The sequence below is a fragment of the Antedon mediterranea genome, chromosome 5 (genome assembly GCF_964355755.1).
Source record: "Antedon mediterranea chromosome 5, ecAntMedi1.1, whole genome shotgun sequence".
In the NCBI taxonomy this organism is placed as follows: domain Eukaryota; kingdom Metazoa; phylum Echinodermata; class Crinoidea; order Comatulida; family Antedonidae; genus Antedon; species Antedon mediterranea.
The window spans coordinates 22,877,358-22,896,897 of NC_092674.1; the positions used below are offsets into that span (position 1 = coordinate 22,877,358).

Genomic DNA, 19,540 nt, shown 5'->3' on the forward strand with positions numbered 1-19,540 from the left:
TTAGACAGAGCTTTATGCCGGTAATACCTACAATATACAAATTATTAACTTAATTATTTTTATCAAAGATACAGAGAGAAGGAACAGAAAGAATTGTTTCATATTCCCCTTTCTCAAGACTGCCCACTCCAAAACAATACTACCTGTAGTTAGTAACATTTATTATGTTGAATGACATATTAGTAATATTATAATATATATTGTACAGTATATATAATTTGTACGTGAATATATTGCATCAATTATAATTACAAAGCTTTGCATAATAGATACTAATTACATGTGCCATTGATAATTACTGTAATATAACTCTATAAAGAATAATAAAATTAGTATATGGTTGCCAAGGAACAAATAATGAGAATAATATCTACAGTACGTTTATATAATTCATCAACATCAATAAATAAAATGATTTACATTATTGACAATGACATACTAAAAATATTATTAATTATATTGTGATTATGATCTAAATTATGCATAATGATTTGATGATCATTAGAATGGCTGATGTTATGGCAGTAATATTCTGAATGGGTATCAATGTGTTTATTTTACAGTAAACAATTTATCAATATTTTACAGGTTGGTAGTAGTAGTGCTTGGCTACCGATTCCAGGGTCTCAGGTTCAAATCAAAACTATTAATTGACATCAACAGTTGTAATTTATATGATCCCATACAAAGAATGTATGTAAAATTAAAATGATGAAAAATAAAATACTCTACATACTGCATGCTAAGGAGGTTTGCATGATAAAATAACAAAACTATTGATTTAGTTTTTTCTGTATATTAAAATCATAATGTACATCAGTAAACAAAATTAATTCTAGCAATATCTCATTTAATACATGACCTTTAAATCAACTAAATGACGATGTCATTATTCTGCTTCAATGAATATAAATGGAAACTCAATACAGGTTGATTGAAATAGTTGCTATGGGGATAGGTAAACAAACCCATTTCTTAATTGTCATGTCAAATATTTTTTGTAATTATATTCATTGTAATCCATCAAATAATATCAGGACATCCTACACAATTATGACGGTATGAAGATATATACTGTAAATTTAAATGAAATCCAGTCTACATTAATAAGTTTATATTGGAATTATAAGTTAATATTACCTAACATAAAAAATGTATTATGAATCATTTAATGTTCTCTAAAGCTCAGTCTACACTATCAAACTAGTAACCATAGTAACCATAATATGGTACTGTAGCGATATAATTTTATTTATTTTTTTTTTTTTTATTTATTCGACTTCTCACTAACTCAGTTAGTGAAGGATCTGGACCAACAGGTGGTAAACACCTCTAAAACGGTCCAGTCCCAATTTGCAGAGTGGCTGTGTGTGACAGTGGCCGTGTTTGTGTGGACTAGTACACCGGGGTAACCCCCTACTCGTCTCGAAAGATGTACTAGGTTCTTTAAAGTGCGCATGAGCTATGTGTACACTGGACCTACGGTTTATAGTCCTTATCCGAGAAGACTCGTTCTACCACCAGAACCATGGAGCGAGTGAGCCTCGAACCCTTGCCGATGTTATGACTACGTAATTACGGTTCCACTGTCTTAACCGCTCGGCCACTCACTCGCTTAAAAATATGACATCATCATATCTTCATGTTGACATGTCACATTTTTTTTGTCACATAAAGTTTAATAGTATGTAGACAGAGCTTTAGAAAGGCTATAAAATATATATTTCAAAAAGTAGTACAGCTCGTATAATTGATTATTTAGTTGTTTGTGTTTACAGAGGTAATTGGAATCGCATTGTCATGGTATATTTATTGATTAGAATAATAAAATATAATATAAATTTGTAATATAACTAATGTTTGTTATAACATTATATTATATTATGTTATTATTGTATTTTTATTTTTTACAAAAGACCTTCAGTTCTAAAATATCAATATATTAAGAGTAGTTTGTCACAAAAAAAGCAATAAGTTTCATAACATATACCACAAATGTAACCATGGAAACATTAATAATAGCAACATAAAAAGCCAACATCAATTTATTTTAATCAAAATTTTTTTTCAAATATTATGATTACTTTTTCATTAAAGCAAATAATAATTTTCACAATAAATAACCCTGGAAAAACAAAAACAATTTGATTTCTGTCCATAGACCAATTGAGAATTTTTTTTTTATTTCCCAATTTAGACTGTGTAAAATTATAATGTAATTATTTAAAATAATTTTTTGGTTTTGAAAAGGAAAGAATAAAATACATATCAAATTCTACAGTTGGAATGAAAATAAGTGAGGTTTGCATTCACAATTATTATAATTTGTCAATGTATTGTAAATGGAAGAAATAATTCAACTAGAAAGTGCATACCTCCACCTACTGTAAAATTCTCCTACCTAAGATTTTTCTGGTAAAATATATATATATTTGTGTGTGTCTTTGCTGTGTGTGATTTAGGCTAATTTCACTACAAGCATGTGTATGCGAATTTGGTGTAATGGAACCAGCTTTTCAACTAACAATAGTTTCAGTTGACTAAACATAGAACAGCAACGCCAAAAACACGGGTGAATTTGAAATGAAAAAGGTTTTTAAAAACTACTGTACTTGTATCAAAAAACCTGTAAATTAAATCAAATTATGTTTTAAAATTACAAATCACAAATTGAACTCTTGCCTCTCTTACAAAAATGAAGTTTTTTGACAAGCAGTTCGTGAGAAAATGCAATTTCAGTTTACTTTAAGACTGCTCGTCGGCTTTTGAATATTCTGTCCTATCTTTTAACACTAGCAGGTCTAAAAATAATACTAAAGTGTTCCAGAATTGGAACCATGGTCTGGATAGCCTCCAAAATGTAATGGAGTGGTCCTTGACCACATATCTATCTGTATGCCACAGGGTTAAAAAGCAAAAACGGATCTGGAATCGTAATCCAGATCATGTAAAAAATTCATTTACTTTCATTGCTTAGTCCGTCTGTGCGCATCCAATTGGAATTCATGAAAGCCTAAAATGGTCTGAAACGTGTCCTTTTTAAAAACTGTTATTAGGGATTTCAGGTGAAAAATTGATTGACACCCTATGAACTTGGAAATGATACCATATGAAGCAGAATTGAAAGACAATGACAATGCTTTTTAAATTTTTTAAATCGGACAAGGCGTTCAAAAGTTACATTAAAAAACAATACGAAAAAATAGATAGGAAGTCGAAGACATTGGTTTCTATGTTTTCTATTATTTTATTAAAAGCTAAAAGTGGTCCAAAACAGTCAACAAAATCATTGATATTTTGTACATAATTGGGTATATCTTTTTAACCATAAAGTGTACCGGCCTAATTTTTTCAACAGTTATTGATGTAATGTAAATACATAATGTTCAATAAAAATGTTGCCAAAAAAATCATAAATTATTGTTTTATTATTAATACATAATGAAACTATGTAATATTTGAATGTAATAAAATACATAAAATCTAACATAGCTCTTTAATTATTACTCACATTATGCCTATTTTTTTACCAGTTAATTGTATAATATAATTACACAATTTTTAATAAAAATTCTATTAAAAATATGTTTTTGTTGCCATGGAAACGTGTAATAAAATAAACATGACATTTAATCGCAAAAATACATAAAATCTAACATAGCTCTTTAATTATTACTCACATTATGCCTATTTTTTTACCAGTTAATTGTATAATATAAATACACAATTTGTAATAAAAATTCTATTAAAAATGTTTTTGTTACCATGGAAACGTGTAATAAAATGAAAATATGATGTTTAATCGCAAAAATACATAAATCAAAGATAGCCATTCGTAATTGTAATGTTGATAAGTTTATCAGCAAGCAGTAAGTTTATGTTGTAGATCTAAAGCTGAAATACCAACAGCTTTAAGAAAATCACCAGGAATATCTTCTTCCATGACTGTAGTAGAGATTAAATACCTGTTGATAAATATTAATTACAATAAGTTCACTTTTATTTTTATATGAAAATAATCGGTATTATTTAAAAAAAATAAATATTAACTGGAAAAAACACATAGATTTTTATAGCAGTTTTTAAATTAATCAATTAAAACTAAAAACCTACAAAATATGATGTATTCCTTTCATTTTTTATAAAAAAAACATAATCCTCAATTAATTTAACCAAATAATACCCCTTGAAAATAAGTGGACCTGTCCATAATGTATTTAACTTTCATTGTACGGACGATTCCATTTACATTAATAGGGATGTTAAGCATTTCAAACTAATATGTTTTAAAACACTTAAAAATAATAAAGTACCTATTATTATTTCTTCGGAACGTTAGGAATAGGAAATATATTAATCATAATTATAATCAATGTTGGTTAAACTATAATTTATATAAGACTTAACCTCCGTTAAGTAAAAATTCTACTGGCAGTCCTGTGCAGGCAGGCACAGGCTAGCCTCAGCCTAAGACAATGGAACAAGTGGACTGTGGCTTGAGAAAGGAAAAACATGTGCCTACTCTTTTCTTTTTCCGTTCATCAATTCTCAACCAATTACTCTAAGATTTTAACAATAGCTACTTTAAACATTATATTTTCATATTATATGTGTCTTTGATTTAAAATATTTCATCAACCTACCGAAAAAACGAAGATTATTTTTGAAAGTCCACCAATTCTGTTCTAGACATCGTATAAACCTGGGACATGCTTTGTTTACAAGCTAAAGCCCATGCCTTTCACTTAGGAAACCAATTTAATTGTCAATCACCTCAGGTTGTCACGGAAACTCCAATCAAAAAGCATCATATTTTTAGATCTCCAAAAATGGGCGGTCATAAACTGCAAGCAGGAATTTCCCTCATCATGTTCATGAGGTGACCAGCTGGATAGGGTGTTAGTAATCTTGTTGTATTTCATTGAATAATTGATATTTCCGCGAATTGTCTGCAGCACTTGAAAGTAGACATGTGTACCTTTCCAAAAATGTATTATTTGCCCAAAAAATATTAATCTAATAATTAAAAAATGGCACTTCAAAATGGTCAATTTTTTACTTTAATGTGCTGTCTGTGTGTGTGTGTGACCTCAAGCTGTAGCCATGCAACTGAATACCCTACTGTTATAGTTTTATAGGTGCTACATATTAGTTTTCCTATGATGACAATATACAGTGTGACCTGAAGTTTATGAGCACTAATCATTAATAACTCTAACACATTCAAACAACTCCTCAAATTTTAATCTGCACTTTCAACATTAATTAATTTTATGCTTTTTACATTTTGCGTTGATTGTTCAGCGCTTAGTGGCACCCTGCATTTTGCACTATATAAATTGAACATTATTATTATTAATGGTGTATATGATTTCAGGTTGTGAAGATATAACTGTAAATATATAATGTGACTATTGATTAAATTTTTAATGGAGTCTTCCATGGACTAGGTTTATCTATGGTGAACAGTCTGCTAATAATACATATAGGCAGAAAACAGACAGACAGCAAACAGACAGACAAACAGAGAGACAGACAAAAAAATCACATAATAAGGGGTTTGTTTAAAACACACACAAAATGTTAAAATGACTTTTATAAGCACTGTCTACACTATCAAACTGGTTTCCTGTTTAAAAAAACAACAACACAACAACAAGCTATTTTTATTTTCAGATTATTTGCATACAGGTTAATTAACAATGACAAAAACTATCCAACTAGTTTGACAAAATAAGTGGTGTGCCCAAATATGGTAGGTAGTGATATGTTTAATATGGTAGTGAAATGACATCATCATCATTATGTCCATATTTGGGCACACCACATTTTTTTTGTCACATCAAGTTTGATAGTGTAGACAGGGCTTTTATATATAAATGACCAGTATACAGGTTGTCTTTTTCTGCAAAACAATAACTTAACAACAAGCGGTTTATTTTTTCCAGATTATTTGCGTACAGGCTAATTGACAATGACAAGAACGTATAAATACAACAGTACATTAATGGAACAATTTCAAAAAGATTTATCACCTCAACTCTGACATCCAAGTTAATCAAAATATTGTTTGCCTGATTTTAAACAAAAGAACACAACATCAAATAACTCAAATATAAAAAAAAAAAAAACACACATGGTTTTTAAATTAAATAATATTGATCATCAAAGGTAACTAAAAAATTAAATTAATACAATGGTTTGATTCAATTAACTGTAATATAGTTGATGATTTTAACATAAATAAATGTAAATTACTAAAAAATTTATTTTTAAAAAAAATGATCAAACAATAAATACAAATGTACAGTATCAAACATTAATTAATATACATTGTTTGATTAATTTTAAAATATTGATAACATCAAATAAATTTTGATAAATAATATAATATAATAATAAATAATTGTATCAGCGTTGTTTGATTTTTTTAGTAAACTAAAAATAAAAATATAAAAAAATATAGTTATAGCTAATCAAAACGCAAATAGAATAAAAAAAACACACAAACATAGGGTGTAACCTGAATTATATTAGAAAAAATAATATTTTACATTTTATGTGAATTTATAATAAAAGAAAAGTCATCATTATTATGTCTTTTAATGGTAAATTAAAAGGTAGTGGGCTGAAGTATAACCCTAATACAATTTATTCCATCAAACTCTATTCAGGTTTTATTCATTAACAAAACACAAATTAAAAGAAATATAAAAAAATGAAAATAAATAAATTTACCAGTATTGCTCTTATTGCTGGTCTGAAGAATGTGTCTGGATTATCAATTCCTTCGTACACCTCACGCTTGTCAATCATAAATGGAGCACTAACAAAATCAACTGACAATCAAAAAGAAAACACTACAGTATCTCTGTACAAACATCACAATTGTAAAAAAATATCAACACCATTTTGATAGTGATGATTAGGTTATTAATATGACTTTCCAAAGTATGTTACTGTATACAGGCATGGCGTCAAAAGCGTACTACGGTTAAACACTTTCTTTTAACCTCAACATATGTTGATTGTTGATTGTGTTAAGCTTGGTTCCCACTAGAACGTAACGCAAGGACGTAAACGCAACGCAAGCGTTTTAACCAATGACAAGCGAAGTTATAGACAGTTAGCAATCACAAGCGAATAAGCCATCGCTTGTGATTGGTCAATTCACTTGCGTTGCGTTACGTCCTTGCGTTGCGTCGCTAGTGGGAACCACGCTTAAGACAGCTGTGACCAAATTTTTACTGTTTAATTTCATATTCCTAGTAGTACCTAACATAAAATATACATCTTTGGTACCTATTCTTGCTATGAGCATTTTCCAGGTTTTCAGGGCCTAAAAATTGTGAAATTAATTGCTGAACATAAACATGTCCTGTCTTTTATTTTGTAATTTTCAAAATTAGTGGCAAGGTGTATTGGTGTACTGGCACCTCCCTTGTATCCGTCTATGTAACATAATTACTTACGTTCAGTATCGGTAACAAACCACTGTCTTAATTTACTAAAACAACCACTTGGTTCCGGAGGAATGATAGAAGCCTGAAAATTATTAATAAAATAATTATTAACAGTTTGTTTGAAACATACATCCATACAGTAAACATTATTTTTGATACATAAATAACAAGAGAATATCTACTTTAAGAATAGAGCAATCAATTTGATCGATGTATAATTCGTACCAATTAAAATTAAAGAGTGAACATTAAGACTGTAAAATATTTTAACTGTACATAATTTATTTAAAGATTGTACCTTTTTTGTTGAATATGCCATTTTAATATCACATAATAAATAGGTGACATAATAGTTTAGTTACATGAGAAAACCCCTATTTAAAGAAAAATGATTGGTCCAATCAGAAGTCTATTATCTGTCAGAAAATTAGGTTTCATTTAATTTATTTGTTTACTGTTATCTGAAATAAATAATAATGTAATTAAATCATTATTTAAAACAGAATATTCGTCTTTATTTTCATGGGGGGACAATACACCTTTAACATCATCACAGTACTTACATTTTTTAAGGGCATTTGTAATTTCATGTCTTCTGCCACTTCACAGAGTTTTTTAAATGGGCAATGTATTTTCACAAATGTACGGTTACCAATTTCGCTCTTGGCAATTTCCAAACCATCTCGCTCCAAGAGTTTTTCAAATCTTTCTCGTAAATTTTGTTTATACTCGTATTCTAATTTTTCCTCGCTTTCCATGTTGTACGTATCTTCTTGTTTGTAAACAAGAACATAATCAATCCGTTTGTAAACAATTTCTCCCTGTTCCATGTAGTTATTTTTCGGTTGTTTTTTACATTTCTTCTTTTTCTTTAAATAAGACTCCTCACGAATCGTTGAAGTTAGTGTATTAACTGGTTCCATTGGAAGTGGTCTTCCACTGTATGTGTCATCATAATTAATGTAAGACATTTTTATCCCAATTTTTTCAAGACGCACAATTTATGGAGAAAACAGGTTTCATGTAGAGACATGTCAACTTACTAAAACTTGAGCTTTGCTATCTGGACCATCTAAAAATTTAAAAGAATTTAGGGAGAAAAAACATAAATTCTCTAGAGCTATGGGATAATGTAAGTTAAAATTCTGCAGATCTGCACTGTTACGCCAACTAACCAGTCAAACGAGTCTGTGTTAAATTTTGTCTGATACTGCAAAAATGTACATCCATGTGCGTAAGCTTTTTGGTCAGCAATCGGTGAGCGCCCATTTTCTGGTCTACTTACAAAATCTTCTACAGTAGCCTGGCCTAGAGGACCCTCTCTCTCCTCTAGTGAATGTGAAAATATTTTATGGGATGCCAATAAAAGCACTTATCGGGCTCAAATGGGTTAATATAAACAAGTAAGTAAGTAAGTAAACAAGTTACAAAATTGGGTACACTACTACAGAACAGTGTAAAAAGTATGATACCGATTTAAATGCTAGGCCTAGAGTAGTAGAGAGGGCCGAGCTAGCTGTGGCTACAATACAGTATAGGCCTAGGCCTAGGCCCCTAGGGCCTAGCTACTTTTTAAATTAGGCCTGGACTCTAGTAGGCCTAGCTAAAAAGAGTAGCCTACTAAGGCTAATAAGTTAGTTTAGTATAGTAGGCCTCCTCTAGGCCTAGACTAGTAGTAGTAGGCCTACATTTTGTAGTACTACTCTAGGCCTAGGCCTAGGCCTAGTACTATAGTCCCAGTACTAGCACTACCTACACTAGCCTACCTAGGCCTCTAGTAGCCTACTAGTAGCTCTCTCAGTCAGCATGCAGTAGGCCCTACTAGATGAATCGGCTAGAGTAGGAATACTATATATTAGGCCTAGCTAGAGCTACCAAAAACAGTATTAGGCCAATTAGGCTTACTTTACTGACTACATTCATTGTTGTTGTATGCTTTTTGCGGTCTCAAAATATTTTCGCTCGCGCAATGATGTTTTTCTTTTTTTTTGGTCGAGTCAATTTTTGATTGGCAATAAAATTAATTGTTTGATCACGTGCTTAGATACCGTTGCTAAGCTCTGTGTTTACACATTGTCAATTAGCTCTATCTATATTATGACATCATCATATTATATAGGCTATTATTAAAATGACAAAAAGATTTTTGTTTTTCAAAACCGCCGTGTATCATTATTTTTACATCACTTATACTTTAAAACTGTAAACTTTGCGTCAATTTTCATTTCAAAACCTCAAACAGGAACAGTTTTTTCCAGAACCGTAAAATATTATTTTAAGTATTACTATTAGTATTGCAGAGAAAAATGTTGTTAAGCTTTAATAAGCCCTTGGATATTAATCAATTTACCCTAAACAAGTCCTAATTAGTGGAAATGTCCCGCTTGCTCTCTGACTTTTGACTATGTGCGTTTAGAATTACAGAAATGCATGCGCATCGTGACATTTTGTATGTGGTATTGAATTTACTCAAAATCAATTGCTGTTAGTCTCACGTATGATGTTCACTTTGAAAAATGAAGTATGTATTGGGATTGTACCAAACCATAGAGGGTGCTATAATTGAATTAAACATAGAGGGCGTTATTACAAAATCTTGTAATCATGTAGAGATTGGCTAGAGAGCGAACAATATTTATCGCAGTTCAAAAAGTGATTGTTCATAGATACGGCTACTGTAGGGTCCAACAATTGACAAAGCCCTGATGTATTCAACAAATTATTAATTTCATTGCCATTTAAAACAATTTCTATATAAAATGTTATGATTTAGGTGTTCATCATAATACTCCAGGTTATTGTTTTCATGCTGCTGCTCTAGCCGGCCCGCTACGTCACACGAGATGACTCATTCATTAGATGAAATCAAGCAGCTTTATAGTACTACACTTTGACATTTTTGTTAAAATGGAAACTCCACTATAATTTATTGGTACCACCTGTTGAATCCAAAAACGGCTGAGAAAAGAGTCTAACGACAAATCTCAAAGCATTCTGGTATTTATGAGTCCCATGATATAATTCGCTGTCAGATAATCATTGAATTATTATCAAAACAGTCCATTGCAGTTTTTGTTTGTAATAGGATACTTGAAGTATCTAGGCGTGATGAAGTGACCCCCAGACTTGACCTTAGCAATAACAATAAGCGAGCAGCGTTTTTTGTAAGAAATATTCTTGTTTATTATACTAGATGGTACGCTATCTAGGTCGTGCCCACAGATGGTTCTGGAATACACAGTAATTTCAGCGTAACAAAACTGGCGATTTCAAATGTACGTACCGCAGGACTATAATACATTGTCGTTTACAGAAACGAATAAATAGACACGATGATTTATGCAGTCAACTAAAATTAGCACCCTGGGAATTACTTCCGAAGGATAAACTTATCACAAAATGAGTCCAAATTTTTGATTTGGACTCATTAAGAAACCCAATTTGTGTTTTGTATGGGTTTTTTTATATTAGGGTTGAGGGATGGGAAAGCAGATAGGTACAAAGAGGAACAATTTTTAAATATGTTCTTTATCCACTCAGTAACGAAATATTTTTTTCGTGTTTTATAGGCCTATAAATAATATACCTCTAAATACAGTAAAACATTTGCGATTTAATACTTTGTTAAAACTGTCACTGTCATAATCGATTGAAATATTAAAGTACATGTCACGATACACCACTACGACGTTTATTTTATTGGTAATTATTAATTATTAATACAAACGTTGAGAAGGAACTGTCAGTATAAAGTTTATTTGTATATAATAATGTGTTTATATATCTAACAGTAGATCTTATCCACAATCTCAGTAATAAAGTTTATCTGTATATATTTTTATATTACATCTAACAGTACGAACATTCACAGTAAGAAAGGTTCGATTCAAATGAGGACTAAAAATAGTTAATAGGTATTTACAGTATTGTCAAAGTATTGCAAGTTTATTCTCAAAGGGCCCATATATTTACCTACCGTATGTGTTAAACCAAGGGCTCATAAATTTACCTACTTGTGTTAAACCAAACTCTGGCAGACTGAGAGATTGGGATGTTCCATTCATCGCAAATCAATAAATTTGTATAATCGTATATTAAATCTATCAAATTAGTATTTTTTTAAAGAAAATCGGCATGTCTTCAACATTATGATGGTGTACTCTAGCTGTTCAACCGGTTTTCAGCTATTAAAAACAATTATCGTAGGAGGAGATAGGAAAATGCGAAGCCTCCTCGCATTTTTGTGGCGGGTATTTTTCAAGATGGACATCCATTAGACAGTGTATACCACGATCGGAAAACACCCCTATTTGGGGCAAATCGTTAAACCTAAATTTGTTTTAATCGTCAATAACTAATTATCTAACTTAATTTAATTAGTAAACAGGGTTACATCAGGTGGTTAAAATCAGTACCGAAAGTACGAACCAACTTTATATACCATCGAGTAAAAATTCTAGAAGTAAGGCGCGATTTACCGAATTTTGCCCTTACGTAAATTTATATATAGATATTATGTTTTGACATATTTACAGCGGCCATATTCAAGATTCACGCCCTGTTGCCATTTATAATTTCACTGCCAGGAGTTCACCCTCTAGCCAATCCATATACCTCAATGATAGTACAGTAAACAATTATGTATCTCCAGTTTTCTCACATATTTTACATCTATTTATTTATTACAAAAAAATACATTACAGTATTTTATATATTTTTTTTAAAAATGTAACAAAATACTGTGCTAATTGGCCATATAATCAATATTTAAATTTATGACTATTTCAGAATTGTATACCGTATTTATTCAAATAAAGCCCCGCTTTGAATAATTCAGCGCCCCCACCCCCCTCTCCCACCCTCAAATAAAACATCGTTTGAAATAAACTCCGGCCTCCTCTAATAAAATGCCAAGGGTTTTTATTTTTTCCTCAAATAAATGCTCCGTCAGATGCATATACCACACAATATTGTATTTTCAAACATTCTATTTGTAGTAGAATCATTGACTTCCATGATTGACCAACCAATCTGTATTTTATCACTACTTGATATTGTGTTATATTTTATCATATTTAGGGAGAATTTATTTGATTATACATGTTACCATTATTATGCTATGCATATTACGCTTCTATTGAATAAACGCCCCTCTAATAACCCTCCTGAACAATAAACGCCCCTATTCAAATAAATACGGTATATCATTTTTTATTATTATTTTAGACATCTTTCACCATTATTCTATAAGTACGAATTTTGGTTTAAAACCACTCATAGCACACTATATAATACAATACAAAATAAATATAATTGCAAACTGGGAAAAACCAACAATGCTGTGGGTAAAGAAGGATAGATCTCAATAGACATAAATAATTTAAAAGCTATATCAATAATAGCATAAACACAATACACTATCTTTTAAAACTGGGTAAATAAAGATATTCCTAAATGCAAGGACATTTTTCGTATAGAGCATCTTGCCAAACAGTGTGTGTACAAAGAACCCTTATATCATTATTTGGTAATTCATCATTGAACTGGGAAATACAGACCTTTAATATGGCACACGATAAGATGCTCAGTCAATTAATGTTAAATCTGGTGGAGCAAACTGATTAAAGTATCCAAACAGGGCCAAAAACGGTCATTTTGATACTCCATGTATCTGGATTGACCGGAATTGTAGCAGGAATGTGAAAAACTACATTAAAAACCATTACGGAGGGGTTGTCAACATAACCAAAATTTGTACTGGCAGGCTTTACATTTTTGTTTACAATACCTGAGTGTGGGGTGTGTTGGAAGTATCAGGGAGATACTCATGCCGTTTGAGCATAATGAGGTTTTCAAATTATCAAAATTGTACTCTGTTTTAAACTAGTGAACATTTGAAAGGGCAGGTATATTTTCTAGTACAATGTATTGTCACTAATTTTAAGCATCTCTATTTCTCTCAGCTGCTTCTAGTTTTTCAATAATGTCCATTCTCCCCTCAGCTTTCAATGCTTCTTTTACTTTTTCCACCTGGTTCACATCAGAATCCTGGCCGTTTCGCCATCTTACAAGTGATTCAATTGTTTGTCCCACAATATCACCTGGAAATTTTACCTCAATCTGTGCTAATTGTGCATCCTTAATACCAAGATGTCTAAGAAAGCTTTTCCAATCTTTCTCCATCATCTCGGAAATCACTAAGAAGTCCAAATCTGATAAGGAACCTGTAAAAGAAATAATAGAAAAACAAACAATTGTTAAAGACTATCAAATTTCTATTATAATTCTCGACAGTTAAGACAAGCTTTAAACACACTTTTAATTTTGTTCATCATCAGTTTGTTTCGCAAGGTGTTATGGTTGCTTGTGCACGCCTCAGATATACTATGCAAGAGCCATCATTACAATACTATCAAATAACTTTGAACTCAATTCTAACTTTTTAGTTAAATTCTTTTCTAGTTTCTTCTCTATATTTTACTGTTATAATAATATTATTTTGTTAAATTAATTGATATAATGACATAAACATTAGATATACTTTAACATCATTAATAAATATAAAATGTGAGACTCAGTTTCCCATTACAATCATAATAAAAGTTCATAAAAGTACATTAATACAGAAAAAAATACTCAAAAGAAAGTTAAACAAGAAATATTTCTTACAAAAAACGCCGCTCGACATTTTAAAATTAATCATTTTTCTTTTGATTAATTTATGATTTATTAAAAAGATGTCCTTTAATCGCAAAGATACATACAAATCACAGATAATTCTTTAATTATGAATCACATGCCCATTTTTGCACTAGTTAATTGTATACACAGCATTTGAAAGAAGACATGTGTACCTATCCAACAATGTATTATTTGCCAACAAATATTAATCTACTAATTAAAAAATGGCATTTAAAAATGGTCAATTTTGAACTTTAATGTGCTGTAGCCTGTTTGAATGTGACCTCAATCTGAACTGTTGTAGGCATGCAACTGAATACCCCCTAGAGCCAACTTGTGTGGTGGTTCTTCCACAATCTGTTGATTCGCGTCAACCAATCAAAGGGCAAGAATCCAAAATCATTCAACCGTGAGCCCTCATAGACTTGCAGGAGTCATCTCTTGTGACGTAGCGGGCTAGAGCAGCAGCGTGAAAACAAGTTACAATATCACAAATGTTCAAAAATACTGTACTGTACAAGTCACAATTGTTGCTTAATTACTATTTAAACATGTATTATTTAACAATTTTTTACAGTACCATATTGAACTTTAATTAATTAGTTTTTAATTTAATTAAATTTTTTTTAAATATCATAGAATAATAATTATACCTTGTCTTGAATGGTCTTCAGTTACAGGTTTGTCCTTGAAAGCAACATCATATTTGTAGACATGCCTTGTACACAAGAGCTTGGCTAAATTATTGTGTTCATGTCTTAAAGCAATGATCATGGTTGGTAATTGGTTTGCTGGTTGGCGTTGTCTCCAACTATCCAGAGCATTCATCATTCTGTCTTGTAAATATCTGTGTTGGTCTTCGATGTCATTAAGATCAGTCCATTTAGCTCCAAGTCGCAGTGCTAGTCTTCTCCATCCTGAGCCTAAGTTCTCACAGATGAATAGTAGGTCTTGATCATCAAAATTATCTACAGTAAACAAGAGAAAAGAAATAGACATATTATATACAAGTGAAAAAATTAAATGAGAGTCACTAAGATTAAGAAGATAAAGGGAATGCAAGTGAAGAAAAGAAAAATAAACAATAATACAAGTACAATATGTGAGTGAAAACCATAATGTAAAGAGGGAAGAAAAAATGCAATTGCATGAAGAAAATTCTGAGTGAATACAATTAATACGAGTATAAAATGATATCTCTGTTGGGCTTAATCTTCAAATGAACCAGGAAAAGCAAAAAAAAAACATCAAGAAATTTAAATGAGATGTATTTTTCTAGTAAAATGTTACTGGCTGAAATATGATTAAAATTGTTCTCAAAATTAACTAGTAATACACAAGAGGCAATGTTGAAGGCACATACTGTAGAGATGGTGGAGATGGAATTGAGGACACCAATATAATTCATAGTACAGCACATGCATGTCATTTATTATATAGTATACCTGAATTTTTTACGATATCTTGAGGATTTGAGTCAGATCCAGTATCATTCTGATATCTACTGGCAAGATCCTTTAACCCATGTTGTTTTAAAGCATTGCACAATACTGCAATTTGATTGTCTCCACTTCTTTTACATCTCCATTGCTTTAGCATATATTCTGTAGCCTTATCGATTTGCCTTTCATAACCTAAACTGTTCAATTTAGACCATTTATGCCCAAGACGAACACCTAGTATTTTCCAGCAATGTCCAATTTCCTCGGATACTTGTGCAATGATGATGTCATCCACATAACCTTTGAGAAACAACAAGCTACGGTTTTAATAAAATGAAGAACACAATTGTATAATACATACAAAGAAATATAAAACATAAAAATAAGTTTGACTCGTAACGTCTTCAGCTGCATTTATTATCTCTCTAACTCTTTTATTGTTTGCTATGGATCATTACTCTGTGATGTAATGATCTCAGTAATGTTTGCAATTTTTTTAGGCATTGATAAATTATGTTACATAATACGTCAGTATTACTACAATATTGAAATTTCTTACCATTAGGTTTGGTAAGTTCAAGTTGAGACTGCGGAACATCTATAAAGATAAATACATTAGATATTATTTTATACCATGGACAAATGAACACAAGGATATGAATCAGTTTGAGATCAAATGTCTTTTGCGGCACAGCATGGGACTGCCCACAATGTTACAAAATAATTAAGGGCTTCTTAGCGACGCATGTGCCCATGAGGCAAAACTCTCCCTTAGCAGAAATGGTCCACAGGCCTGTCAAGAGTGTCAGCCCATAAAAAACACAATTGTACTTTGATTATTTTAACTGCCCATCAAATACAACCCAAGGGTACTATTTGGTCATTTACAACAAGGTCACCTGGACAGCTCATGAAAATTCCTACATGGTTTTCAGCAATTTCTGTAGTGAAGTGTCTGTCACACTCCAGCTGGCCTCTAATGTGTGTCAAGATAACCAATCAGAACTCCTAAATTGTTTAAAACAGACCAAGATTTATTACCCGGATTTTTTAAAAAACCCGGGTGAAATGGACTGATTCTGCTAAGGGAGAGAAATGCCTAATGCATTAAGATGGCATGTGTCTTTCAAAACGTGGGATGGTTAGTGACATATCGCAACTGGCCAGCCAATCCTAGATCAGAAATGCCAGCTTGGCTTTGATTAGACCCGGTGATCGGTCGTGACATTGATGTCAACTAACCAATAGCCAATCACCAAGGCAGATTCATGAAAAAGCCAATGCCTAGTCATGTATTTAAAACAATGTTTTTGGACTGCACATCACTGCACACGGTAAAGACATACATGGTCAAATGCATTTAATTTAATATTCTATAGATTAACGTAACTTTTAGTTTCAGGAGGCTTCCAGAACAATATAAAATAAATATCAAAATAACATTAACCTTGTGATGGTACAGTCTTGCCAAACAATTTACGATAGCGTGTCACTTCCATCCCATTGCTTCCACAAGGGAGCACATCTTTGTCGAACTTGCGAACAACATGCATATGGGCATCGTTACTACATACACAAGGGATGTACATTTTTAATTCAACACCTCGTGCACCTCTTGGGCTGAAAACTTGTAATTCTGTTTCAAGGAAACGTAGAACCTAGAAAAAAATTATACACCAATCATACACTTACGTTTAAACTGTTACTTTTTAAAATGTAATGAATTTTAATATTATAACAACTAGTGAAACATTTAATGAATAGGCAAACTGCCTTAAAATGTGGAACTAGAAACTATTCTCATCATCAGAACAGAAAACAATGCCTAGAGTACTTATATACCAATAGGACAGGTTGTATGTAAATGAGGAAGTAATTAGCATGATAAAACAACAAGGAACTATAATAATAATTGATGAGGTTCAAAGGCTATATTGCTCCATATTTTTGGTGGTAGAACGAGTCTTCTCGGATAAGAACTATAAACTGTAGATCCAGTACACAAAATGCTTGTATGCAGATGAAACGTGGTACTATTGTAGCTCACAGCCACTGTCCTGGACAAAATCGTGCCGTAGTTGGCAGAACCAACATGACTTGAGGAGAAGCGTGTAGTTGAAAAGTGTAACAGCTCATTGAGACGAAATTGTTTGTGGAATGCGCTATATTAACATTAGAATGGAGGATTTATTGACTATGAATGCTGATTGATGGATAATTTGGTAGATGACTGGTGATGATTGATAATTGGTTATGATTTATGGTGATTGATGAGAATGAGGATTTCATTATTTATTTGGTCTTGTTTTCCTTATTTACATTTAACAACAAAACTGAATTGGGGAGATCAGGGTCAACCTAAGTGAACACTGTAGCAGAGCCGATTGACCCAGATGACAGATGATGATTCAAGAGGTTTTTTTTCTTGTTTGGCACGTTAGTGGCCCATAACTGTATGCCATTAAAAAAAATAATTAATGATGCAAGCATACCTCTTGACATAAACTAGGTAGAGGTTCATCATCCTCTGTAGGTCTATCAGTGTTGATGATCTTTCTCCTTGCTATTGTTGTCTGCAACATAAAAATAGCAAAAGAAAGATGTTTTCACTAAACAACATATCACAAATGATTATGACTTTTATTTAAGTTAAGTTAGTCATGTCATGTATATTGACAAACCACTCAAACTGTACTGTACAATGCATGCCCAAACTTTGGACCTGTAGGCAAATTTATTCAAGATCTCTTAGTTTTAATGCAGGGGGTAATAACAGTTGCTGGCATATCATAACACTTCATAATCTACAGGATAAACATATCTATCTAGTACTAATGTGAATTATGTATACCTGGAACATACGGCAGTGTTTGATGGTAGCTACATCTAGAATGACATGATGGTGCTCATCAACATCTAATTCTACATGCTCATATGATAGTTCAGGTTGAATATCTTCCATCTGGAACTTTTCAATGAACTTAGTAGCTGCACGCTGAAAAAAATCATCTGGAAGATAGCCAGCAAAACCATGAAAAAGTGAAATTGCACCTTTCCCATTATGGAAAATTGGTTTCCTATCAACGTGTTCTGGCTTCAAACGTGAAAGCACATAGAAAATCCGGCCATCACCCTTTAAAGTAAAAGAGAAAGCAACATGTTATTTTAGCTGCAGCTACTGCTGTTGTCATTGGAATCTTCATTCAACAAGATGTTGTTTTAAGAGGTTTGACATGTGAGGTGCAAAAACTAAAGCAACTTGGAATACCTTTGTACTCTTTTTTTCACACACTAAACCAAACTTCTGCATTAGTGATGCAAAGAAGTTAAATGTTTCTTCGGAATCACAGAAATTCTTCCACAAATCCTTCAACAGCCGTTCCATTAATATACCAGAGTTGAGGTTTCTCCAATCATTTTTAAAAATTGGATTCTAATAAAAAAAAAATCCATTTCAATTGTATAAGAGTATATCTAGATTGCAAAACTATTAAAAATACTTGTTATAAGCTTTTATTGTAACACACCAAATAGATTTTTGTCATTTGATTGTACATTCATTTTTGTTACACAGGGAGTGAGCAACCACGTACATGAAAAGAGGCTAGACTGTTGTTGACTGATCATATTCAATCAACCTGTAGTGAGCACCATACATAATTGTTCTACTCTGTCAAAAATTGGAGTGCTGCTATTTCGAATGGTTTAGGCCTTGGGCTAGCTTTTTGTTAAAGTAGGTGTGTTATAAAACAAATAATGAATGTTGTATTCATACAAATAATTTCGTTCAGTAAAAGATGAAAATATAACACCTTATGAAATTATTTCTACCATTTCACTCATAAACATTCATTTGTATAATTTAGCAAAATAAAAGCTATAGGCCTACTTTTTTTACACAAATCTCAGATAAAAATGGAATTTAATGGATTAATTAATTTTATCTATATTTTT

The 19,540-nt window shown here is 31.6% G+C and overlaps 2 protein-coding genes across 3 annotated transcripts in view; both read right to left on the reverse strand.

Moving 5' to 3' along the window:
• LOC140049620 (anoctamin-7-like) overlaps window positions 1-9,442 on the reverse strand; it is a 28,326-nt gene extending 18,884 nt beyond the window's left edge. The window contains exons 1-5 of one of the 2 annotated variants that reach the window (XM_072094557.1): window positions 9,369-9,442; window positions 8,027-8,535; window positions 7,473-7,545; window positions 6,739-6,839; window positions 6,036-6,074 (exon numbers count right to left, since the gene is read on the reverse strand). In XM_072094557.1, the coding sequence (XP_071950658.1) occupies window positions 6,036-6,074; window positions 6,739-6,839; window positions 7,473-7,545; window positions 8,027-8,434 (621 nt within the window). In that variant the 5' untranslated portion in view covers window positions 8,435-8,535; window positions 9,369-9,442. The remainder of the gene's footprint in view (window positions 1-6,035; window positions 6,075-6,738; window positions 6,840-7,472; window positions 7,546-8,026; window positions 8,536-9,368) is intronic. The other variant, XM_072094558.1, reaches the window with a different exon arrangement.
• A 2,881-nt stretch (window positions 9,443-12,323) lies between these two features.
• On the reverse strand, window positions 12,324-18,896 carry LOC140049824 (uncharacterized). The gene is made up of 8 exons (XM_072094771.1): window positions 18,855-18,896; window positions 18,438-18,719; window positions 18,079-18,159; window positions 17,034-17,244; window positions 16,146-16,184; window positions 15,590-15,886; window positions 14,798-15,112; window positions 12,324-13,687 (listed from the first exon to the last, which is right to left on the reverse strand). The coding sequence occupies exons 1-8, from the start codon at window positions 18,894-18,896 to the stop codon at window positions 13,404-13,406; spliced, it is 1,551 nt and encodes a 516-aa protein (XP_071950872.1). The 3' UTR covers window positions 12,324-13,403.
• Window positions 18,897-19,540: the final 644 nt, after the last annotated feature.

Bases quoted from the DNA above. Each gene is read 5' to 3' on its own strand.
- LOC140049824 (XM_072094771.1), bottom strand. From the start codon at position 18,896: ATGCAGAAGTTTGGTTTAGTGTGTGAAAAAAAGAGTACAAAG. The intron at 18,720-18,854 runs GTATTCCAAGTT...TTTACTTTAAAG, and splicing joins GTGAAAAAAAGAGTACAAAG to GGTGATGGCCGGATTTTCTA. The intron at 15,887-16,145 runs GTAAGAAATTTC...TGTTTCTCAAAG, and splicing joins TGAACTTACCAAACCTAATG to GTTATGTGGATGACATCATC.